This window comes from Athene noctua, chromosome 13 (genome assembly GCF_965140245.1).
Source record: "Athene noctua chromosome 13, bAthNoc1.hap1.1, whole genome shotgun sequence".
In the NCBI taxonomy this organism is placed as follows: Eukaryota; Metazoa; Chordata; class Aves; order Strigiformes; family Strigidae; genus Athene; species Athene noctua.
This window is the reverse complement of record NC_134049.1, coordinates 5610319-5637419: the sequence shown is the minus strand read 5'-3', so window position 1 is coordinate 5637419 and position 27101 is coordinate 5610319. Positions and strand designations below refer to the sequence as shown.

General features: G+C 38.8%; 1 protein-coding gene across 1 annotated transcript in view; it reads right to left on the bottom strand.

Moving 5' to 3' along the window:
- SH3GL3 (SH3 domain containing GRB2 like 3, endophilin A3) overlaps positions 1-27101 on the bottom strand; it is a 54964-nt gene that overhangs the window by 6674 nt on the left and 21189 nt on the right. Inside the window, exons 2-8 of the mRNA XM_074917474.1 lie at positions 10901-10969; positions 9528-9600; positions 8230-8373; positions 6517-6650; positions 4982-5140; positions 2070-2173; positions 734-861 (exon numbers count right to left, since the gene is read on the bottom strand). Of these exons, the coding sequence (XP_074773575.1) occupies positions 734-861; positions 2070-2173; positions 4982-5140; positions 6517-6650; positions 8230-8373; positions 9528-9600; positions 10901-10969 (811 nt within the window). The remainder of the gene's footprint in view (positions 1-733; positions 862-2069; positions 2174-4981; positions 5141-6516; positions 6651-8229; positions 8374-9527; positions 9601-10900; positions 10970-27101) is intronic.

Genomic DNA, 27101 nt, shown 5'->3' with positions numbered 1-27101 from the left:
TCTCTAATCACACACTGTAGCCATTAAGGAGATAGGGCAAAATAATTTTATCCATGAGATGACAAAAAGCTATTTCAATGAGTAGTATAACCTCACTAATTATTACCATTCACACAACTTTCAACAGCTTTCAACAGCTGATTTTTTTTTTTGTGGAATCGGGGCCTAATTACAGGAAGGGATCCTACTCATACAAAAGTAGGTACCTGTGTATTTCAGTTCATAAATGCACACACTTTGGTGCATACTTTAGGGGACAGTGAAGTAAAATATGTTAATAAAATCAGTAAGGGTGGGAATCATCTCTCTGAATTTTACAGGGCTAATAGTTAAGATCCTGTACTGATCATTTATGGTCTCTGACTGGAGAGAAATTAGCATCTGGAGATATTCCAGACAGTGATCAAACACACCCACCTTAGGCATCCATCTTTGCAAGAAATTAACTGTTTTCTGCAAGTGCCTCTCCCTCTCTCTCCTCCTACCCTCAGTGGCAATACAGAGAACCTAGAAGACCAAGCAGAATGCCACACCTGAATTTCAGATGGGTGAGAGATCATTGAGAGGAACCGTGTTTCACAATTCCCCTTCCAAATCTGGGAAACAAACTGAAGTCAGATGCATGGATACCTGACACCTCATGGATCCACTGTTCTCAAGGTACAAGGAATACCTCAAGCAACAATCTGGCAAAACATCTACAGACATGTTAATCATGTGGCCATAGACTTACCTGATGATTTTATGGAAGAACTATAGGCAATCCCATTGTGCTGCTGATTATCACCAATTTCCAGAGTTGTAGTTATTACAGGCTTTGGCTTAAATTCACGCTTAGGCCTACTAGATGCTACATTTATTCTGGAACACAGAGAAGAGTGGCAAGAGAGTTACCTTGAAAGAAGAAATGCTTACAGAGCTTACAGTCAGGTTCAGTGCTTTGGTGTCTGGACGATGGGGGAAAAAAAACAACCCAACTTCTGCTGGTTTTGTTTTTACACTTTTTTTTTTTTTTTTGGGGGGGGGGGGTTATTCACTAAAGGCTGCTCAATTCTCATGCAGGATTTGAATTTCAGCAAGTCCCTATTTTATTTAATGCTTTGGTCCCACTGACAGAGGCACAAAGCTTAACAGCCTGAGTCTGAGAAGTGCTGAGCATCCACAGCTGCCACTGCGTTCAGCAGAAGTTTCAGGAACAAGCTCTCTGGAAAGTTCAACTGCAAATGACATATGCAGAAACGCAGCCAGGACAGAGGCCCCAGGACTGCAACTCACACACTGCCTTTTTATTACAGAAAAGGGGAAACCACCATTCGGTCAGCTCAACTGTCTCAATACCTCTTCCTGTAAGTGCACGTGGCCCAGCTGAGACCTCCTTGTCTCAGTGTCCCCTCCAGCTGGGACGGTGCAGGGTGTCACAGCTACCCCTGTGCCAGTGCTCACAGCCACCACATCCACCCTGATCTCAGGAAAGCCCCAAACACTTATCTTGACTCTGCGACTGTTAGCATTACAGGTGACACTCAAGCCATTTAGGTCTCCTGTTGTCTGTTTTTCTCTGTATGACATATAACAAATCAATGACAGCAGCGTTATTTTCTTCCATTAGGATGACACAAAGTGTCTGGGCCTTTCCTAAGTGCATTACACCACAGCTGTGTTCTTAGCCAGCTGGCTATTTTCTTACTCCGCTGCACAATTTTGTTATACCCCTTAATCTCAATGAAAATAGGCCAACTTCTCAGCAAAGCCTCCAAAACACAACTCAAAGTAAGCAAGTTTAAATAAACCTACAAACAAATGGAGGCTGTCCTGATTAACCTCCACAGATGTGAGTGAGAGATTCTGCACACACTCAAAGCTATCTGGGCAGATCCTGCATTACATTAAAGGCTCACAGTGCAGCAAGAAGTTGCCAGGTGGCAAAGGTTTAAAGCAATGAAGTCCAGTAAAGCACAGAGCACAGCAAATGTGCATCTGTGAGATGGTGCTACAAGATCTGTTGCTCCAGTGACTTTTCACATTTGTGAACCTCAGCTGCAAGAGTTTACTGATAGGTTCAGTCTTACCGGTTTTGCAGCTTGCTCTGCAGATCCTCCAAAATTTCTGTGGATTGTTTATGGTAATCTAGTGCTGCTTCTACAAATACAGCCAACTGGCTAACTTGTTCTACCTGAAATATAGAGAAGGAACATAGTTGTAAGGAGCCTGCAGTACATTCAGCTGAAGGATAAACAGAGCATTCAAAGCAGACCTGGTATCTCAAAAGACCACAATACTTTGTGGAGGTTATTGAAAAAGAGCATATGTGATTCTATCAGAGAAACTGCCAGTTGGAAACTGAACAAAACTGAGGTGTAACTTTTAGTTCACTAACTCAAGGCTGGGTCCTTGAGTCATTTCCTTTCACAGTGTGCAAATCCCTCCTGCTTTCAACTTACAAGCCAGCTGTCTGTCAACACCCAAGCCTGAAACATTTAAAAGGACATGACCCTTTAGCAGGTGAAAGTGGGGCTTTTCTGATCAGTAATGCTGGAAGAAATTACAGTGTGACAGCTCTTATGACGCAGACCCATTACTGTTTATTAGCAGTGTTTACAAACTACAGTTCTGGAATGATCTGGACTTACCTCACTAGATGGCAGCATTTATAAAGCAATAAATGAAACATGATTTATCTACTTGGATTTAAAAAGTATCAGCCAATCATTCAAAAATATGATTGCTGAGGAAAGGGAGAATGTGAAGGAGAAAGAAAAATCAAAATATATTCTGTTCAAGAGGTACAAATAATATGATTCCCCTAACACAAACTGAAGATCAAGCTGTACTGGGGATGGAGCAGTAACATTTATTTGTCCTCTTCCTTTAAGATGACATTAAGAAGACCCCAAGAAGTGTGACATGTCTCCACCTCATCATGATGTTTTCGGACATTGGATCACAACAAGATATCTGAGTAAGCTTTCTACAATGTTTTATGGACCCATGGCAATTTTGTGCTATGCTTTGTATACTTCTACACAGTTAAAAAGATTATTAAAAATTCTGCTGGGAGTCCAAGAGAGCCAAATATTGTCACACAGCATAACAGAAATGAAATGCACAGAACCGAATCAACAGCTGATACAATTCCATCACAGTCAGAAGACAGTAATGTAAACCAGCTGAGGACAACGCACAAAGTGCCTGGGGTTTGAATGGGGCGGCCAGAGAAAATGGATAGACAAGGACTGTCCAAACAAGATGACTAAGAGCCAGGAGGGATATGGAATTGTGGATTAGGAGAAGAGACAGAAAGACTGACAAAGAGCCAAAGAAACTTGAGGGACTAAAAGCCACTTAGCAAGAGGAGCCTGGGACTGGCTAAGTGGGAAAGGCTGGAAAATGGATCTGATAAGAAGTGCATGCAATGGTCTCTATGTAGGAGGTCTGGAACTGGGTGTGCAAAAACCTGATGAGAAAGATGTGGATCAGGACAGAGTCTGGGAAAGGCACCTGGCAAGATGGCTGGGAACCAGAGCTCAGAGAACAGATTGTAGGGCAAGGAGACCAAGAAAGGGAGACATTTGGGGAATTGGAAAGGATGGGAAGGAAGCGATTGCGGTGAAGATCTCTGCAAACCCAAAGACAGTCTGGGGTTAGACAACAAGGCTGTAAGGAGAAGTCTGAGGAGGACGGACAGACTGGGTCAGCATGGAAAATGGAAAGGAAGGAGCACAGTTTCCTTTAAACAGAAACAGTAGGATGTGCGTATGGAATAAACCTCAAAAGGGACATTCAGTTCACTCCCTCCCAAAGGCAGAATCAGTTATGCTAGAGAGTATAACTCATCAGTCGTCTAGTGGCTCAGCTAAACCATTTTAATCCACTCAGTTTTATCTTCAGTGTGGTGCTTTGACTAATGATAAACACTGACACATTTCTCAGCTGCTTATGCAAGGCAGAATTATAAAACACATACACTGCAACCAGGCAACTGGTAGAGCCTACAGTGGAACAACGTGCTGATATTGTTTACAGAGGATGTTACAATTTTTGCTGCCCTCCTATAACTCGCGCTGGTAAAACAGCAAGAGGCTTACTGACTTACACACAGCTGTAACACATGTGACCCTGTCACAGTTTAGGAGCTACAGGCTAGTTTATAACTGGCCATTATGTAATGGGTGTGCATAGAGGGAGAAGTTGCTTGCAGTTAAATATTCCCACTTAACAGCTCCTCCTTGTTGCACACTTCCTACTTTCTAAGTGTGTTTTCTGGGATGTTGCACCTTACAAAAGAAAAGCAAGCTTTGGAATAGGCCCAAATAGGTCCAGTTCTCTTTTCCTACACTTCCATGATTACAAAGGAGAAAGTACATCCTTCTATTCCTCTGTGTGTGAACGAGAGGATTATCTTGAATAACCACAGCTGGTCCTTATTTAGACGTAATTTCATGATGGACTTGGACTGTGAGCCAAAGTCCAGGTATCTGAGCCCAAGCTACAAAGAAACAAAAAATTTTCAGAGCCAAATAGTAGTAATAATGCTTTTCAGAGATAAAATCATTCAGAAACTTCAAATCAGCAGCAAAGTCTTGACTATAAGTGAGCTACAATTCAGAAAGCGCATGGTATATACCCTCGGTCATAGTTTCAGCAGCAGGTCTATGACTGTTACTCTCCCACCTTCTCCCTCCCACCCATGAATTTGCATTCTACTCTTAGATAGTTCATTGCTCATAGATTATAAAACTACTTAAGACCTCTGTGACGATCTTGTCTGAGCCACTGTGACTCCAGAAGAAATTCCTGAATTCTTGAGTTCTCTCACCTACTGCATTATGTTCCTCTCTACCAAGAGATTAAAAGAGCGAGGAGGCACACTTTCTGCTTTCAGACCTTACCTCCTATGAAGGATGGGACAGGCTTTATCCAATCCCACACACATTGCCCTCCCAGATGTACTGCAGCAAACAAAAACACAGAATAGACTTACATCATTTTCTAAGAAATTGAACATGCTTCTTTCAGCCAGTTCCTTTGACTCTTCAAATTTTTCTACTGCTTGTCTAACTTCTTCATCTGGTATCTTTCCAAAACGCTTCTTTTTATAATCATAATCCAAACGGCGTCCTTCTAATTTCTTCAAATGATGCTAAATAAGACAGAACATGTATGAGGAAGTCCAAACAGGACATGCCTAAACAAACACATTGTGATTTAGGAAGTTTCAGTTATGGATGCAAATATATTCAGAACTGAAGAAATACGAGGCTCAGGGATTATCCAGTCCATCCCTTTGATCTAAGGCAGCACTAGGTAAGTCTAGGACTACATACATTAATGAAATTTTAAATAAACAGCCATTTGTTAACATCTGGAGAACTGGCTATCTTGATTTGTTAACTTAGGCATCCAACTCACAGACTAGATGTGCAACACCTCCACTTGTCTAAATGAGAAGCAGGATCCAATCTAAATATGTGTGTCCCCATATTCTACATTTAAATCAATTTTACCTCTGGAATTATTCGCAATACAACAGCTAGAAGTTAAAGGGTTATTTTCCCCTCATTCCATAAGCAGTGCTCCAACAAATCTCGTATTCTTGCTTGCTTTGTTAGGTGTCAACTTGAGACTTCTATCTGATATAACTACACAAGATTTCTGTCACCAAAAATCATGGGACTGACAGACTTACAGAATGGACTCACAGTGACAGTACAAAATGCTCATTAAAGCCAACGTCAGACAAATTATTTTCATCAGTTCAGAAGAACTACAACTGAAACCAGTAATGTATCACAGGAGACAGCTACAGACATCAAGACGTTATTAGTATCTTTTTGCTATGCTTTCCACATCCATTTATGTGTAAACAAATAACTTTCATTTCTGCATTTCAGCAGGGTTTTAACTTGCTTATTACCCAAGTCTATTGGAATCAACAGACTCAGAGACTGCCTGGCTTTCTTTGAATTGCACAGTGTAAACAAAAGCACTGAAAAACTTAACTCTAAAGGTTAAAAATTTATTCCTCAGCCTCCTTTATTTTTCATGTAGTGGCATATGACACTTCAACATTTCATGGCACTCTTCAGATCACTCTGCGATTGCCCTGAAATAGCCTTTTTCAACAGTTATACTCATCCCTCATTATAAACAGCTTTAGGCTGACAAAGACAGCAAGACAGGATAATCAGTCACATTAAATCACAGCCCACTCACATGTTCATAAGAATTAATAAAGATGTCAGTTAAAGTAAAATAGCAGAAAACTAAAGAATACAATTTTCTTCACTATCCTTCTTGTACTATATGTACAAGCAATATAGAAAATTGAGTAAGTTAGACAAGTGAGAAATAGCCAGGTATTAATTTAAAGCAGATTTCATCACTGTTTTGCTAGAGAGACAAATGCAGTGAAATTTATTTATTTACCATTTTGCTTTCAAGAAAAAATATCTCAGGGAACTAGAGTCTGATTGACTATGATTATTGATAAGTGAAGCTTTACCCTGGAAAACTTACCCCAATCTCTTTTAAATCTTTGTCCTGCAATAACTGTAGAGGATCAATAAAATTTTGTTTGACATTAATATCAAGCGAGTCCTTCACCTCTGCCATTTGCTTCATGCTCTCACCAGCATCCAGTAGTGCAAGGCCTATGGTAAAGAACAGGCTACTTATATCTCAATATATGCAAAACCAGAAGATTTGTCTCACAAAACAACTATTTCAAATAGGTATCTTTATATCTGCTGCAGGCCTCAGAAGAGTGAAAAAAATAATGCAGACTATGCAATTGTTTGTCCCCTACAGAAAACTAGAACTTGTAAATTTTTGCTCCAAGTATGCTGCTTTTTTTTTTTTTTTCCTCAAGGGCATCAGGGAATACTATTTTCCCTACTGTATTTGCATAGGTTACAAACCTCCTCCACTTAGAGAGCTGCAAACCAAGCTGATTGATTTGTACAACTTTAGTGGTATTATTAAATATACAAAAAGTGAGGAACTTTTTAGTCACAAAACCATGTTTTACAACTTCCTTGCATACAGCATGCTTTCTTTCGGTCAAAATTGTTGCTGCTACTTTAAAACCACCTATTTAACATAGCTGTATACTTTATTAAGCACGTTAAGTATGAGCAGGAAGAATAGTGTTTGAAGTGCTCTTTCCCCTTTCCTAGTTTTATTTCGTATCCTCGTTGCTTTTGCAAAAACACAAATACATCCAGCTCACAGATGAGCTGTGCCACTTGACTCTTCATGAGGAGAATAAGTGAGCCTTTGGCTATCAGCAGCACCTTTCCCTGTGCAGCACCTACTTGGACTCCAGGTCCCTAGATCTACACAGCTGTTACTATTTCAAGACAACCCCTGTGTGTAAAACTGCAGATACTAACAACAGTACATAACCAAGCCAGCCAGTTCTGTGCTGGCTTCTGCACACAGTCCTAGCTCATACCGCTCTCTCCTAGCCCTATAGCCCTCTCTTTCCCCAAACCAGGATTCTCCTTTTCTCATGTATTTCTCCCTCACTCTCTCAATCCCAGCCATATCAAAAAGCACCCACTGAGTAGCCCTGTGACAATGCTTCAAATTCATTCCAGTCGAGCCCACACACTATGCATGCTCAGCAAGCAAGGCCTCTATCAAGATTACGGCTGTGAAGTACCAGCATATCTTGAGAGGAAATAGGCAAGCTATGATTTACCAAAGAATTGTAGCATGGCCAAGCCAGAGTACATTTTCAAGAAAATGAGAAAATGCTTATTTAAAACGCACTGCACCAAAGCACAGAAATACCAGATCATTATAAAAAAAGCCCCAAAAATGCCAAAATCACCCAAAGTTACTGTTCATTTTTTTCCATGAGAAATTTTTCCCTTAGTTTACTTCTCAAATATAGGTTAACCATTTTTATTTAAAGATTAAAAAAAAATACAGTGAGTCTAAGAATCACCCTGAATTATTTAGGTTTGGCAAATTAGAAACTAAAATGGTTATGGTAATACGAATCATCAGGCAGCATCAGCAATAGTGTTATCAAATCCACCTGCAACAGAGATGGACAAACATACAGAGGCCTTGTGTTTTGTTAATGGTATCAATCACCCCCTGACCACTGTACTTAACTTCCCCTCTTACCTGTAGTAGCTATTTACATAGGTTATGTCACTGAGAAATATTCTGCAAAGAATTTAATGCTGAAATATTCGCAGAGGAGATACACAAACTCACCAAACATAGAATCATCGCCAAGCTCTCTGCCATACCGTATCATGCAGTCTCCCAGGAGTCCCTCTGTCTGGGGATAGCCTGTGGTTTTAACCTGTCCTCTGATCTTTGACATAGTGTTCAGCATTCCCAGCTTGGCTCTGTATGCTAAGAAGGACATAAAAAAAAAAAAAGTTATGGAAACACTTTTTAAACTAAAATATTTAAAGCAATAAATTATTTAACAAGGAACATAATGAAGCAAGTCATTAAGCTGGTCTATAGATCCATAAATTTTTTGTTGTCAGTACTTCAGTCAGAAGTTAAAATAAGATTTCATTCAACAATATGGGTCATATGAAACTGTTTTTTATTGCCCTAAGCATCATTTCTTCAGGCAGATATATAGTGGAAATGCTTATTATCTTCTGTGGCTATTCACCAATACTCACATTCCTTCAAATATTGCTACTTGTGAACTTCTTGATTAGAAATATTGCAGAAAGCAAACGCAGAACAGATACAAGCACAGCCAAAGCCAATTTCATGCACTCTCTCTCTCCCTCTCTTGCTTGTGAGAAATTTACAGAACTTCCCCCCCACCCCTTTTTTTTTCAATAATCATGACAGTAGAAATTTATTCTGCGGGATGGCCATATAAATTAATTTATTGTCATCTTGCACTTATGACAATGAATCAAGGTCATAACAGATAAAACTTTGTGACTGACTGCAAATGTGAATGTGTCTCCTTTCTTATTTCTTAGAACATCATTTGAAAAACCTCTATCAACTGACGATCCAAAATCCACCGAGACCTAGCAGTGTCCAGAAAATGCAAAACCTCATTCAAATACCATGTAAGCATGTAACAGCACTCTTCCCCATGGTTACATAACCATCAGTACCTCTAACGACAGCAGCTTATGAGTTAAATTCAACAGCTTTTGTATCTCTGCTAAAAAAATAAAAATAAAAATACTGTTCTCTTCACTTTAGGGACCCATATCCCATTTCCAGGAAATCTAGCAAAAATATGACTACATGTGCTGTACTACAGGCCCAAGCTGTCCAAGACATGTCATGCATGCACAGCCTACACATGCCCAGTAACCTGACACACTGTGTGCTGCAAATTGAACGCATCCCAGACCATACCACATAGAAACTTTACAGTTGTTCATTGCACACACAGGTAATGTTCTCTAGGATGCCCAGAAGCCTCATAGTGATGACCTAATTAGCTTTTATTTACTTAGGATGAATTTCCAAGTAAGAAGACAACGTTCAGCAAAACTCAGCATCTACTGTTCCTATCCTACCTGGATTTGGCTGAAGATACTCTGTGGATTTGGACAGAAGTTCCGTTACAGCTTTATTAGTAACATCAATTTTCTGCAAAAGAAAAGTAACACAGTTAGCAAAAAAGCAAATCGATTACTACATTAAGTAAAATACTTAGATAAACTAGAAAATTTAGAATTTTATTACACATAATACACTATTCTAGCTGACTATGAAATTTTATTTAAAGTAAAGCAAATATTCTAGCTTAAAATAAAGAGCCATGACATAGTTATGACAGGATTTTACCAAAAACATATTAATTGGCAGATAGTACTGCAAAGGAGAGAAGGTTTATATAAAAATGTGGGCTTGCCTTTCCAGCCCATCAGTCTTGACTACTGCTTAGACATTCTAGACTATAACTTTCCTGCCAGCCCAACAGTTGTTACTGAGACTGCTTTTCTCCACAGGTGAAAAAGACTGAACACATCTTGGGGTCAGAGCCATTTAAAACAGTAGTTTGCACTGTCTTCCCATTTAATAGTTTCTAAAATGCTATAAAAATCACGTTTCTGGTTTGTTTCCCTTTCCCTCCCTTAGGGCCTGCACATTATTTTTCTCCTTGTAATGCAGAGAAAGGAAATAATTATTCTGTAGCCAAAGAAACTGAAGCCTAGAAACCTGTTTAGATCATAAATTCAAACATGCATGCTGGGGAAAAAAAAACCCACAACAACTCATGCAAGACTTTTTTCCTCTATCTGCCAACAATAAAAGCTGTGACCTAGGTCTACTATGAACATTAAAAAATACACAGAAAGACAAGGCAATATAAAAAAAAAAAAGGCACATAAAAGGTGAAAAAGCAAAAATTGGCAGTAACATTGTATAATTTGCAACACAACCAATAAGTGGATAGCAAACATCTCCATTTCCACAACAATTCATGTAAATTTCTGAACGTGGATTTAAACTAAGAAATATAATTCTATATCAAGAGAAAATTCGACCCTGGTAGTTAGATTTTTATCGTGAATAATATCAGATGGGAAGGTTTCGTGATATTTACAAAGACTCACTAAACACTGAAGACTTCTCTCTCACACAGACAGAGGAGAAAGGCCCCTCCTGATGCTCTGCACCACTCTTGGAGGAGTTTCTCTTCCGTGTTGAGAGGCGTCAGTGGAAGCTGCTCCCTCTCCTCAGACAGCCTTTGTAGATGTCTCTTTTTCTCTGGCTGTCCTGACAAGGCTCAAGGATAAATCTGCACCTCTATGTTTCTGTTTGGAAGCGCAGGTGGAGTTTCCCCCACAGGTAAATCTACAATACCATTCTAATACTTGAAACATGAAATATTTTTGATTCTGCAACAGCTTCATATTGAAAAATACAATGTTAGTTTCCTTACCCTTTCCATCTCTTGAAATTCTTCATCTAACTTTGTTCCTTCTGCACCACTTATTTTTTCACTGAACAACTGTAAAAAAATTAATTTCAGAAAAAACCGGCATGATTATTTAATTACAGAATAAATATCTCCGAGAGTCACAGGAATTCACTCCAGATTAGAAAATATGCAGCAATCATTTGAGGCAACTGTGCAAGAGAAGAGTAACCTTATTCTTGGAAGTGAAGCACTCCTTTCAAGAGAGACAAAGATACCTGAGACGAATTCACAACAGGCAAACAAAAAATGCTTTCTTGTGCTTAAACAGTTTGTACCCTAAAGGCACAACCTACACTGCAGACTTCCGAGCACAGGGACCAGAATCTGGCTGCACATAAATCCACAGCAACCCTTTCAAGCACATCTCTCCATCCCTGTACTTCTAAGTGCCTCTGGCCTTGTATGCCATTAGGTTCAGGAATACAACTCCCATTCCTGCTGCTGGGAGTTGTGTGCAGTTCTGTGGAAGGAACAGACTTGTGAAAAATGCTGCGCTGTGACCCACCTGTGTGACGGAGCATCTTTATGATGCTGAAAACAAAAATGCCATGCATTCTTCAAAAACTCAAAGCACCAGTTTTAAATAGAAGATTTCAGTATATGTTCTTAAGACGGCTGAAATGTTATTCAACTTCTGTGTAAAAATTCCTGGCTGTCAGACCTGAGTTTGGTCCTCACTGGGTAATCCATGGCTAGGAATAAGCACTCGAGCAGAATCCAGCTATCTGCTTCTTCCAGTGCATGGTACCTGCATCACAAAAAGAGCGCCAGACCCTCACCCAGTGTGAAACAGCCTGTGAAAGCATCACTCCACTATGACAGAAGTGTTTTAACACATATTCAACAAATTTTAAATATAAATTCCTGCAGAAATGCTACACATTTCTCTGTTTTAATTGACTTGTACTACTGAATTTGTAACAGAGTAATGCAAAATCCAAGCCTAGCTCACTGACTGCCTGAGTTCCCCAAACCTGCCCCCAGTAAAGCATTTTGTTCATCCTCAGCACATTCTAAAAGGGAATTCATCTCACTGAATCAAAAGGGCCTTGGAGACTTGCATAATCTGAAAATGGGTCACGGCTCTTTGTAGCGCAATGGTTCCCTCTTCTCGGTCACAGCCTGCACTGCACAGGTGTGGAGGGAGCACGCTGCCTTGCCAAAAAGCAGCGAGGAGCTGACGAAGCAGAGCTGGGAGCTCAGTAGTGGCTGACCTTGCATCAACATCACAGCTACCACCAAGCCAAAAGCACAGACCTGCTTGAGGGGAAAAATGCGAGTTCAAAGAGAGCCATACTGCTCATTATCTCTATTGGCTTTGCAGTAGGACTCGCAGTCTTTATGCTTAATATGCCAAGCAGCCCACGTCAAGGTTATTTCTCTTCCAGAGCACTGACAGAACAAGCACAAAAGCAGATAAAACAGATGGTGAAGCCCAAGAACCAGTGAGTTCCTGTGGGTCATCAACTTGCTGCTGTAAGACATCACAGCCGAGAAGCAACCTGAGGCCATGTACGGAGGGGGACACTGCCCAGGTCTCTGCAGGTACGTCTGAGGAGTCCTTCAGCACTGATGGAGAAAGATGCCTGAAAAGGCTGCAGGAAAAGCAGCTTATCAGAAATTGTGCAGCTTCTTTACACTGGCAGTTTTTGTCTCTTTTCTGTGCAATGTTAATTCCTAAAATAATCAATGCCATTTTCCACAGTCTCACACATGTTTTCCAGCAGGCAATGAACAGATCTGTGGTTTCCTGAAACCTCTCATGGTGATCCCTTTTCAAAGGCAGAGTGCAGCGGAGGAAATTATCCTTCTCAGGCTGAAGTTGCAAAATCCACATTCAGTAGCAACCCATAAATGGATTATTTGTAATGAGACAGCTATATGTTGGCAAAGAATAAATGCAATGAAGTAACATGACTGCTCAACTGTGAAAGCATAATTAGTAATAAATCACTGCCCCAAATGTCTAAAATAATGAAATGTCCCACACTTGAGAGAGAATAGATCTGAAAGTTATAACAAGAAGCATAAGTAGATGTGTATAAAGTTCACATGCTAACAGTAATGCCAGAGAGAAAAAAACCAACTCCAGTGGCTCATTAGAAGGCTAACAAAGATAGTCTGAAAAATGCAATTTCTCATCAGATACACTGGAAGTTGATATGTTTTCAGTAAATGTCTCGGAGCATACTCTATTTATCCATTGGCATCCCTTAGTTCTCCCTGGCTTACTGATGGCCGTACATAGTCACATACCCCTCCCTTGAGTAACAGTCTGAAACTTAAGTTTACTGAGTTGTTGCTGGTTTTGCCAGGACTGCAGCTGCTGATCCAGGCGTTTGCACTTGGCTGGTGAGGCTGCACCACTCCCAGTGCCGACCCACATGTGCCTCAGCACCGGGCTGCAGCCTGCTCACTCTCTTTGCACAACTGCTCACACGCTGCTCCCCATGTTTGGTTTTGGTTTCCCTTCTGAAACGTTGCAAAACTCTTCACTGTGTTTTGAATGGATAAAATTTGATGCTACTCACAGAGGGAGAAACTATTTGCAGCAGCACTGATTCATTCTTTTCAAGGGGATCACTGGACTTCGTGAAGCAGCAGGGAGTAAGGAAAGCCTCTAAGTTAAATCCAGAAGGTCACAGAACAACTAAGACTTCCCTGCACCAGCTTGCAGAGAGACATTCTACATCTGCAATGTGCAGAGAATAATGGAGTAGTTTAATTAACAACTTGAATGATTGGATAGAGTACACTCCCTGAGAGTCTGGAATGCATCAGCTTGGGGGAGCAGTTGATACACCAGATGGTGGGGCTGCTCCTCATAAGGGCCTTGACAGGCTAGAAAAAATGGGCTGACAGAAAGTTCATGAAGCTCAAACACAAAGTCCTGCACCTGCAATGGAATATCCCCATGCAACAGTCCAGGCTGGAGGCCAACTGGCTACGAAAACAGCTCTGCAGAGCAACACCTGTGGTACTGGTGGAAAGCAAGTTGAACGTAAGTTCAACTGCTCTAACAGGACCTGCTTGGAGTGGGAAGCTACAGTAGATGCTGTCTGAAGGGCCCTCCCGACCTACCTGACGCCCAATTCTAATTCCATATTTACAGTAAGATGTGAATGCAACTCCACAGAGCCAGCCGCAGGATCTGCAGACACCGTTTCATACAGACACTGAAAACAACCTAACACACCCCTACATCTAGGGAGCAAAAGCACTGACCATAAGAAAAAGGTTGTTCACATGCTTTCCCAGTTCTACACAAACATTAACGATACTGCAATTTCTAGCTCAAGGAGACACTTCTTCTATGATATCTACTCTGAGCTCTAATTTTCTTTGAAAAAGGAGACTCCCTTGATGTTCAGAGAGATACTGTAAAGAATGATTCCTTAAAGTCTATAAGCTGTACTGTTTGTGCTCCTGACAGTAAAAACTGGTATGAAGTTCTAATGGTTATCATTACCTTTTACACCACTACAGCTTATTTCATACTGGTATAACATTGGATCAGCTTTACTATTCTCATATTTACGACCACCAAATCTTTTGTTCTGCTCATACTGAATGTAGGAGTTGTAAAACTAGCATCACCACTCTCCCAATTAAAAGTCACAGGATACTCAATTAATTATTGAAAATGGATGCACAAAGGAGACAGCTGCTGAGTTTTAGTTCTCCAACTATTTGCTGAGTATCATTTACATGCATTATATCAAGCTGTAATATGCTTTGAACTTAAATAGAAGCATGCCCAACTGTGGGGCTGTGTAATTAGGTGGCAATATCTATCCATTTTTACGAGTCAGCTAATCAAAGGAGAAACATCACACAAGGCATGTACTCCGTGGGAGCCTGGAATTACTTGTACAGGAAGAATCTTTCATCTCCAAATTCAGAAGCTGGGAGCAATGGATTCAGCACCTTTTCACTAGACAGGGCCTGAGCTAGAATTTGGGGCTCTGACAAAACTCAGTTCCTGCCATAGGGACCACCACTACCTTACTATTCCACTGTCAGGTCAGAAGGTAAAGCCATTCATTAGTCATATTTCTGGTGGAGTTAATTAGGTTTCCTCTGGATCAAAATTTACACCCAGAGAATAGCTGTGAAATGAGAAAGATTTCTTCCTCTCAGGTGTCTGTGCAACTCCCTCCATCACACTTGACATATTAGTGTTAGCGGAGAGAAAAAAAAAAAAAAAAAAAACTAAATAAAAACATGAAAATACTTTCCAATCAGCCATTGCATTATCACCTCTCATTTGTAGTTATATACAGTAGCAAACTACCTTTTACTGTAAAACTTGCATGCTTTATATAATAGAAGAACTTCTTGCCTGAATTTGCCTGAATAAATACTGCAGTTTGTACACAAATGTTCATTGCTTGTAATTTCTTCCTAGATCCTACTATTCAATATTGAAAAATTAAATATGATGTTGTATTACAGACAATCTAAAAGTCTCTGGTGGGCTTATGTGGAAACTTCTAGGAAGACAAATCTGGAAAAAAAAAAAAAAAAAAAAGAGGTTTTGAAAGAAACCCCGCTAGATATTGTGACTTCTATTTAAGTTCTGTATATCCAGCAAATTCCTATTTTGTTAGACAGTCTTAAAAGATTGAGTAGTCATCTGATAAGAAATTTATATTCCAATACATTCTCTGAGAAAACAATTTTTCTGTAAGCCTAATATTGAGATCTTGTTCTCATGCTAGCTATTTGTTACTCTAATTTCTTTGAGATAATGTCATTTTCTTTTGATCTGTTCTGTTGTAATGAAGCATGAACACAGCACACGAACTGCCTACAGTTTAAACTAAAATCTATGGCTCCCTTAAACTCTAAACTAAAAAAAGCCTCAAGTGTTCACGTAATTTCTCAGTACTTTTAAGTATGTTAAGATTTATCCTTTTTATTGCAGAGGAATAGTACATTTCTCCATCATACGGATTATAAAAACAAGCTTCAGAAAAATGCTGTCTTTTACTAATGTTTTCTATATCATATCTACTAGATTACAGTACTCTTTCAGATTTCACTAAAGGTTATGGAACATGAGAAACTGCCAAAAATATCCCATATCAACAGAGCGCTGATACAAGTCTCAAAACAATTACCCTATTTTTTATATATCCACTGGGTATTTTATAGTACATGTCAATAGGATTCTTGCCAGCCAATACTTGCACACATGCTCTGACCTTCTGTTTCACTTGTTTTGCCTTTCTTTTGCAAGAGTCATTAACCGGGATTGAACCATCACAGGATTTTTTGTTGTTTTTCAGCTACTGTTGAAAAAAACTGGAGCTGAAGAAGTCCTTAACTGGCCAGAAAAACTCCCTTATACATAACCAGCCAAGAAATCATCAAATACTATTTAATGACTGAATGAAAGGTATCATATTCTATTAAAGACTTAAGAGCTTTTAATAACTCTTCACCAAGTAACATCATTTATTTTGTTCCGAAGGAGTATCTGCTGAAATTATCTGTTGAAACTTTAATGGGATGGAAAATTTCCACATTTGTCATAAATATGCACACTGTCAAACCCATGAGGCAAAACCTAGATTTTCAGGAAAAAAAAATAATCTTTTAACAAAAAAGCCAAAGCTATGAAAATATTTTAAATGTATTTCCCTCTCTCTAAAAAGGAAGTAAGCAATCAACTGGGAAAACCAGCAGATTCATCCCAAAGTTAACACACAGAAAGCCAGAAAATAATCTAACTATATGGCTACATTTCCCACAGAAACATATAACTGGGCCAAACTGCACAAATACATTGATATGTCTTTAAATATAGTACTTAGTACAAAACACTGCATTCTGGTACAGTAATGTATACTAGTTATGCTTCTCTTAATAAATCTTTAAGACTTCCAGTTATTGCCCTGCAGCCACATTAATTGTTTCTTTTGGCATTAAATTACTATGCATTGAGGTTTTAATGCAACGTGACAATACTAAATAGCTTTCTAAAGAATCTTATTAAAGCCTATCATAAACAATGGGAAGAATAAGATGGCTAGAAAGATATCTTCTGGCTAAAGTAGAATTCCCTTGCAGTGTTCAACCTCCTGAGGGCAGAGAGAGATTTTCTTTTTCGACCTTTTCCAGAATGCTCAGTCAGATTAGAGAATCAAGATGCCAGCCTTTCTTTTAGATCAAAAGTAGTTTAACTTCAAATACCCATAGTTCCCTGTTGTGTGCTTTACAATGCTATGTATATTACCTGTTTTTCCTCTTTTCCAATTGCTGTTTTTCACTTAGATTGCCAATTCCCACACAAAAAGGTTACTACTAGTTCATGTACTGCAGACTACCAAGAACTTGAACCTACAAGGCAGCTTACTTAATGTCTGGCATCTTAGCACATCTTTAACAACATAAAGGGGTACACAGTGGCAGAGCCATCTGCACAGTCTGCCACTGTGACAGAAAAATATTATTTAAAAAAAAAAAAAATTAGAATATTCTGCTTTATTGACTAGGTGAGCATGCAAAATGAACGGACAGTTTATAGACACGCCTGTGCCTGATTTCTAGTGATCTACTGAAGGTCTGAATGCTCAGAAGACGTGTCCCACACTGAGAAACTAAACTAAGATATACCTTTTCAAACACATCTCTAAACAAAAGGCCGAGGAAACAGAGCACTTGGCCCCTGGAACAACTGCAGAGAATTCTGAAACCAACCAGGTATAAGAATGGCAGTCTCTTCAGGTCCCTCCTCTCACATCAACAATGTCCCAAGACAAGGCTGTCAGAGCCATTCAAAGTCAAAAATCATCTGCAGGTGAAAATGGGTAATATATACCTAAAAAATTATTTTTCTCAGGCTCCTTAAAAAAAATACACCCATGAGGGAAAGAGTCAAATTATCAAAGTGTACCAGTAATTGAAGCTGTTCTTTTAATTATATTGACACAGCTCATACTATCCTAATGCTTTGGAGAAAATCCAAACCTCTTATTTTAGAGGTTAAGCACTAAACAATCACAAGAACTCTTTAGTTGACTCAGTACGTTGTATTTTCAAAGAAAACAAAAATATTCTTGCTCTGATATATTTGAAAGAAAAAAGACTTATTTTGTCCCCCCCCAAATAAGTAAAGGGTCTACTACAAAGTGCATGTTTCAGTCTTGCAAATACTCTGGCTTACCTCCAGCAAATCATTTAAGTTCATACTTCAGTAGGTGCTTAAGTGCTTTGCTGGATCAAGACCGGAATGCTCAGCACCTCACAGTCTCAAGCTCAAAGGGTCATCACCTTTACATGGAGTATTTTATAACTTTTTCTTCTACTAAACTTTCAGCTAGTAATAGCATGGATTTCTCCAAAGCACTTGGGGAAACAGTAAAAAAATATTTCTGACATCAACAGAGAGAACTGGGGGGTTTTGAAAAAATTAATCAAGCAGCTGAATTGGGTCCTACTGGTATTTAATAAAAATTAAGGAGTGCAAGAAGCTGCACCCTAAAAATCAGATACTCATTGTTCTCACAGCTACATGAGTGGTACAAAACATCTCTGAATTCAACACTTGTGCATAAGTATTTAAGAAAGTGAAGCTTTCTCTTTTGCTAAAAGTTTATGCATAATTATAACATGTAATATAATACTTTGGAATTTATGGGAGACATTAACACTGATTAAAAATTATAATCATATTACAGACACAAAAATTAAAAGAGCATTCTGGTAGTACCTACGGCAGAGTACATTTTTATATAATGGTAGGGAGACAAAGAAGTGTTGCATACAGTTGGCTGATTATCTTGTAATTCATTACCCATCACAAACAGCTGAACCAGAACTCCAGAGCACCACATCCATGGCTGCAGGAATTCACATCCTAGTGTTTCACCACAGATGTCTGTTCCCAGATATTTAAAGTAGAAATATAAAGTATGAACTGTAGGATGTGCCTGTACTTCAAAGGCAGCTCCTGACTATGCTCACACTTTCCTGAGTAAAGAAAGGGCACGCCCTACATCTCAACTTCCTTTAGGCATTTCTGGTGGATTCAACAGCAAACCTTGTCCCAGCAGCAAAAAAACAAAACAAAACAAAAACAAAATGAAAAGGGTTGTATTTTTTAAAAATATGAAGGATTTAAAAAATATGTAGAAATGTGTTACATTTAAGGATACGTTAAGATAAATACCATTAAAATCTTTCTTAAATATTTTCTAATTTAAAAAAAATTCATACAACTTATAAACATGAAAAATAAAACCTGAGCCCCATTTCATTTTTAGAGTACAGATTTAGGTAGGAAATTCTGTTTGCATAACAAAAAAAATCCCCAGGCCATCTAAAGGACACCATGAATCTCAAGGGCCTGTTTCCCAAGAAGCAAAACATACTTTTTCTACCAAGAGATCTCTGAATCATGCAAACAAAGTTAAATGCATGTAAGTACTGCCAGAGTGTTTATATTCATGATGAACATTCCTACCTCACTAATACTTATGAATCCTTTATTTCATTACTTGTAAGTTCTCAGACAAACAGGAGCAACAAAACACAGTAGATTTTTTTTTTTTTTAGGAAGACAGATGAACTGAGTTATAAAAGGCTACGCCAGATAAAAAGGAATAGAAGAGAAATATGTTTGCAATGTGACTTGCCTTGGGAGGTTGGGATCTGAGAGTGTCCCCATATACTTCTCACATAGTGATGTTCTGTGAGCTGCTGGTGTAACATTAACTTACCTTCAAGCACGTCACTGTTAATGGGTCGCATGCAGATCTACATAAAGCATTATTATTAAGTCTACCTTAAAGCACGGAGCAAATATTTCACAGCCTAGCATGACCCAAAGTGTAGAGAAGTCTAGCCAGGCAATCAGCTGATACCACTACAGTCAACTCTACAGCTGCCAGTATCAACGAGAATGGACCCAGTCCATCAAAATTCCCCATATGCTCATAAAGAAAAAAATACCCATTCACATCATGGAACGTAAGGTCTGCAACTACCACGCTGAATCAATGAACAGCCACAGCTGCTGAGCTGCAACAGCACAATTCTGGCAAAGATTCAGAAGTGGCAGCTTAGTTTTATTTAGAAAGGAAGCTCAAATAGTGCAAGCCATGTATTCTGGGATCAAGAAAGCCCTTACAAGCACTGGTACAGAGAGGAACGTTTGAGGAATGACAGAACTCCCCAGCGATGTAGGAGTTTCAGCAGGCAATCCAGACACTCCTCACAGGGAAAATCCAAGACGTCTGTCTTTCAGCAAAATATCTCACCAACAGATCAACTGGAGGAGCTGCTTTCAAACTAATGGTGTTAGAGACTCAGAACTATGAAGACAAGAATTTCCACTGATTTCAAATCTTTTATGTACAGTTTTTCTGTACCACTTAGTGTAATCTCTCCTAACTTCAATCAATTTTATGAATAAGGACTGCTGAAGCCACCTAGGTGCATGTCAAAATGTATTCAATCAGTCTAACAGCCTTTGCTTGGGAAACCACATTGAAGAAAGGGGAAAAGGCACAAAACCCAAGAACATGACATAAATGAGGTTACTGGATGACAAGTGCCTTCTTTTCTTCAGGAAGGACTTACGTAATCAAAAAGTATGGAAGAAAAAAAAGAGTATTAAGAGTGAGATTACCTGAACAACATATATGATTCTGCATAGTCTAAACAAAAGATTCTGCCACTTGGGAGTATTATCACAGCAAAAATTTTTCCAGAAAGAAGGGCATGCCATTTTGACAAAGCTAAAGAGTGCTTTACATAAAGATCTGCCATACAATGTATATGATGTGGGTGTTTGACCATTTCTGTAAGTTCCTAGAATCCTTGCAATTCTTTCTGCTGACATAACTCAGGGATGCATGAAATATTTTTTGATTCCTGTTGTTTCAAGGGGGAAAAAAAAAAAAGGAAACATAGAAACAGACACAAGTATATCCACAGTTTTGACAGACTTGTAAGATTCTGTGTGTGTGTGCTTTAGAAACTCATCATCTCTAAAGTAAGCAGCAAATGATGTAGTAATGCCTCGTGCTCTAAGAAAAGATCTACAACTGATAAGGTAAAATGAAGTGTCTGATATTAAACAATTAAGTCATTTGTAAAAACAGGACAATGTGCCAGTCACGGTCCTGCAGTTCCTGAGTCAACAATAACATCCAGTGAAATATTATTTATGACTCTGTGTTATTTGCCATATCTGTGGAACAAAAAGAAAAAAATCATCTCCATTCTTTGACATTAATACTCAGAACTTACCTCGTATGATTCCTATGCTCTTTTAATGTATTTCTCATATGTAATATTTTGCCAGAACTTAGGGTTTGGTTATGTTTTTTTATTAATTTAGTAACTGAAACATCAGACATTACATTATAGCTCTGATACTCCTTAAAGTTGTTCTGAAAGAAGTCTGGGCCATAAAGTGAATTCTGAGTAGGGTGAGGAATGTTGGGTGCTTGCTGTTGCTCAGTCAACACTCAAAATCCTGTACCCAGCTGATCCAGTCAGTACACAATTGGGCAGCCTTTTAAATTAACCTTACTAAAAAAATCCAGCCAAAGTATGTGTAAATATAGACTTTGTAATCTAGGCTTATAAAGAAGTCTGCACACTGAGAAGGGTGCTCTCTATTCCTCTAAGAAAGCATGCTCTTTTAAAGTTCTTAACATATCACAGAACATTTTATCTTCACTATGTAATGGACAGTTTGACACTTGCTGTAACACTGCAAAGGTCTCGAGCCTCTCATTAAAAGAAAGCCCGTGCTACTTGTGCTGATGATATTGCTTGTTCACAGGTCTGGATTCCAGACCTTCTACTCTCAGCAAGAGCTACTTCTTAGCCACTGCTATAGCTTTTGATGCTAGAGGAAAAATGGAGGAATGAATTGGTACAGATTGAACCACACATCCAAGCTCCTAATATGACAGTAATTGAGAGGGGTGGATCTGAAAGCCTAAATCCTTGACTGAATTTGGGTTGACTGTCCTTGGCCACACGGTAAACAAGTGGTAACTGAAAGCAGAATTCCGGAGTCCCAGATCTTCACTCTTTGCCCTGAAGAATGCTGTCTTACATAAAATATTCTATATGTATTTCTGAACAGGGAAAGCAAAATAAAGTTATGTTTACAGAATGCAAATTGAGCTGTCAAGTGCTGCACAATCATTAAACCTTATTCTAAGAATGCAATTCTAGATTTTGTTGGAGAGCAAAATTAAAAAATGAGTGTACAATCTGCAAAAAAAATATTTTTATTGTAGATGGTCCATTAGAAAAGTGAAATGAAAAGTGTTTATACCTGTTTTCCATGTTCAAACTGATATGACTAATGTTTCAGATTTTCAAAATCTGAGTGATAACACTTAATGTCTGCAAAGTTATGTTGGTTTCCTGCTGATCTATGCAGTCATGGATTGTTCTAGTTCCTGCAACCTTACAAAAGATAAAATACTAACAAAAATCTGCATTTGGTCCAAATATGCAATCATTTGGTGAGCAAAGTTGAACAGTTTGCTAAAGATTGTAAGAGACACTTTTGACCCCAATCAGGAATTGAATAAACTCTGTGCTGTCCAGCTGAACACCTCTGTCTCAAAACCAAACTTCAGAAAAACTGAAAATTCAGAAAAAAATTATATCAAAGCTATCTGAAATTGTACACAAAGCAAGGAACATGTGACTGCTCATTTTACACTAACATAAGTTTAACTGACTCTGCAATTACAGGATTCACTTTGGAAAAAAAAAAAAAAAGATCCTGGACTAACTGAATAAATTCTGCTAAAACTAACTTTAAAGAAAACAACGGGGTACTACAATATCCAGTTGCAGTCCTGATTCAGCAGAAGTAGCTTTCCACATGAGTATTATTAATGAAGTTGAGAACTTTCATAAGGATCATAAATCACATCACATACAGTTACAATGAGGCAACAGTTCAAAATACATCAGTAACCAAAACGTTAAATCCTAATTATGCAAGTAAATATAAAAGACTTGCTCTCTTGTGCTGCTTGGGAGATTAATGGACAACTAGAAGAAACATAAGGGCAATATTTACAAAATATTCCCTACTTCAGCCACTTTTGCACTTTTTTTCCAGTCACTTCTAGCTTTTTTTTTTTTTTCCTTTTTCCTTCTCAAACATAAATCTGTCAGAGCTCAGCTACAAAATGATGCTAAACTGGAATTAGCAAAACTGATGTCTTAACAATAAATACGACACATAAGATCACACCATTAAACCTGCTGATAACATGCCAAAGGATTCCCTTTTCCATGCAAGTCAGAAGGTACAAGGAATAACAAGTTTCCTCTTTGCCTCACAAATACAAGCAAGTGAGGGAAAACAAGAGTAAAACAACAAAATACAGGAAAGAGAGATACAAACAAAACAGTAGTTACAAAATAACTCAGTGGCTCAGCAAACCGGGATGGAATGCTATTCCTATTAAATTGAATATGCTTGTGCTTCTAAAGAATAGCATTAATCAATCAACTGCTTTTATATGCATGCACATGCACGTACAGACAGCCCCACACAGCTCCCCATATTCCCCTAAGAACCCCAAGAGGTATTAGAGACCTGGATGCTTTTGAAAACCCCACCAAGTGCTTATCTAAATCTCAAGGCATGTAAATACTTCTTAAGAGTCTAGCCCAAGAGACTCATCAGAGAAGCACACAAGACTCAACACTGCCAAAAGACAAGCTCTGTTTAATTTCAGATTCTAGCCATAAACAGCTGACAGCAGCTAAACTAACTACTACTACATTATTATTACTTAATGCCTTCTTTTCAAGCAATATTTTGTCCTTGTGTTTCTTCTAGCACAGCACAGCAAAAGCTTCTCTTGTTTACATTCATAAATAATGACTGGATAGGTGGTGAGCATTTCCTTAAACAATCTTTGCACCCAGAGTGTAGAACCATCAGTACACCTTAGGACATACATACAGTTCATCAGGACATCTGCGTATGGTCTACAATTATCAAATAAGAAACACTTCAAAAATTATCAATATTTAAACTACTGGTTGACTACAGAGTTACGTGTGCATGCCTGGACCCAACACTTCCTTGCAAACTACCATGTACATCTAAAGATCCATAGCACTGTGGCCCAATACATTTCAAATGGCATTAAAAATTATTCTGACAATCAGCAAATACTTTTCCACAATTTAAAAAATTACACAAAAAGTTGAATACTCTAGAAAGAAGGCAGACTTGCACAACAAAACTCAGATCAATGGCTCCTGGCTTGGAATCACTCTGCCAGTGCGAACGAAGAGATACACTTTTGAAAAGAAGCACTGCATGATTATTTGTAAAGCAATGGCAATCCTACCTACCCAAATGGCACGTGTAATAGTATGAAGTTATAAACAGAATTCCTGTTTTCCACATCATTCTTTTTCTGCAATGGATTTAGTAATTTCACCCAGGAGTCCCCTACCTCCCCTTCCTTTTTTACCTCTCAAATCCCAGTCCCTTGTGCTAGTAAAATCAGCTCAAGTTGCCACTTCCCTCACCTGTATCACTAGTGCCAGAGTTTGCAAGAATTAAGTTTTAAAGGAAACCACGACAGAAATGACTACTTTTGAAAGGGTAGCACACTTAATGCTTCATTAATAATTTCATCTGAAACCCTATTTAGAACATTAGCAATGTAAATTTACATATTTCATTTGTGAACCTGTGGGAATTTAGATCTACTTTCAGCAGGGGTTTGCTGCAAAACACAGTTCTGATACTGGAAAAGAGGTGCAGGAATGAAACATGTTCCTGGCAAGAAGAGATGCAGCAGTTCAGTGTATTCCCTCTGCAGCCGCTGCCAGCTGGGTTCCCAGAGCCAGAGTGACAATTAAAAGCTTGCTGAAGTTCTTGGTGCAAGGCTGAAGTATAAACACTGCTTGCCTTCCTAGGAAAGGGACAGCAAAATTGATGCTTCTCCATACCAGCAAGGTTAAATCAATGCCACAACTTCAAATACCAGGGACAAAGTCTGATCTTTGTAGAGTATCATTGTCTTCAGGAAACTGAGAAATAAGGGAGTTTGGCTCAGTGTTCTAACTGAAACAAGAATCGGGGAAGGGGAAAGCAAGAAAAATCACTTTACCGCTGGACAACTATTGCATTACATCCAGTCTGTGCCAGGGGCAGTCAGGTCTATTAAGGCACTAAACTCCTGCGTCAGGTCTTCCTGGCAGTCCTATTGCTTACCTCACATTACAGTACAGAAGTGCAGAGCTGTCACTTTCTCTCATCTCTTGAGTATTTTACTAAGATTTGGAAAATTTTCTCTCTCACAGAAACATTAAGCCAACCATGCATCCCGAAACATGTTTCCTCCTCATGCACTAATCCCTGGTACCTCTGCGCTTCAATTCAGTTGGTTCAATTTAGTCTCTTTTCACTACCACTGCTTCTACTTGGTCTGTTTTTCTCTCAGTTGCCTCATGCCTCCTTATCTTTTATCTCTCTTTGCCTTATGTTTCTTTCTATTTTCTTCTGACACACTTCTCTCCATCTATGCTGTATGTAAGACCCTGCTCAAAACCTGAGCAAATCACACACACATATTAGATTAAAAAAAAAAAAAAAAAAAAGGAAAGGAAAAAAAAAAGAGCAGCAGTATTTGAGCTGGCAGTCTCCAGCAGCTGCCAGCAAATAGCTCAGAGCTCCTCAGAGGGAGTGAAAAGAGGGGCAATTTCTTCCATTTGCTTCCAAACTTCCCTCTTAATTTTCTTCCATGAATAGTTCTTCAAATAGGTCGTTTCATGAAACAGATTCCAGGATATTGTGGTTTCAGATTTAAATCCATCTAGAGTCTGTTACATTGATGCTAAAGCACCCCTCACACTCAAAATATTAAGACTGCTTAACCATGGAAATTTCAAAAGAAAAAAGGTTTTTCTACTAAAGTCAGTGGGACAGGGATGGAATAAAGAAGCAGTGGGATGAAATATAAATGCTGGCTCTGATCACAGCAAGGCATTTGGGCTTATTACCATCCATTTATCATCTCCATCTTCTATTCTGCAAAAATAAAATTATCAGCATAGCTAAGGCCAAGCTACCCATCACAGCACTCAAGCAATACACCCTGCTACACAACTTGAGGCTTCAGATGTCAGATAAACCCAGTTCTCCAGGGTGCAAGTCTAGATGTGAGGTAGAGTACTTCATTGCAGCTTCAGACCAAGACTCAAAAACCAAGCCTAAATAAACAAAGCTGGTTTTCCTCTGAAATGAAGAAAGTCTACTCACTGCCTCCGCATAGGGTCTATGTCTTTGTACAGTTTATATTTTCCATCAAGCTCCCAAAACCAACTAAATATTAAAGTGCAGCAAGGTATGGTTTTATTTTTTCTAACTGGTTCCATTTTGTTTTGGGGTGCACAGTGATTCACAGTGAACTGAAACCAAACCAAGTATTGTTCAGCTACAGGAGTCTATAAGCAGAACAGATCAATTACTATTTCTAAACTTCTTTTAAATTTCCTCTTTCTGGATCATCTTCCTACACAGTGTATTGCCACTGTAAATCTCGCAGTATCAATTCCTGTGGCTGCACACAGGCCACAGTCAGTAGCACTAGTGAGGATGATAAAGGAAATGCAGGCAGGGAAGTGCCTTGCTGTTACGCTCTCACTAGTATATGGTTTCTAATATTTCCTAATTGTATCTTATTTGCGACAGCAGATTGCCCGTTGTCCATTTCTTCCTTAGAGATACACTCAAGTTTAGACAGACAAACACCTTTGTAACTTGTGAAATTCTGCACATTCTACAGCAACATTTTTGCCATAGAAAATATTGCTCTTAGTATAATTTCCCTGAGATACTGTAACTAGAGCTGAACTGAACTAACTCTTCAGAACCTATTATTACAGACCATGTGGATACCAGTTCACATCTGCACACACATACGCATGGGAATGAAAGATAAGTCCTGGACAGGCTAGTTATTTGTTAGGTGGTGAAAATAGTAATTTAACTATTGTCTCAACTAGTCTGGAGAGAAAGGTTCGATTCCATTTAAAAGAAATGTAACAGCTAAAGGAAGTGTCATTATTTAAATTATTTTATGTATTTTTTTCCTATTATTAGGGAATGATCTCCTAAAGGGATTTTAAAGTGCAATAGGGA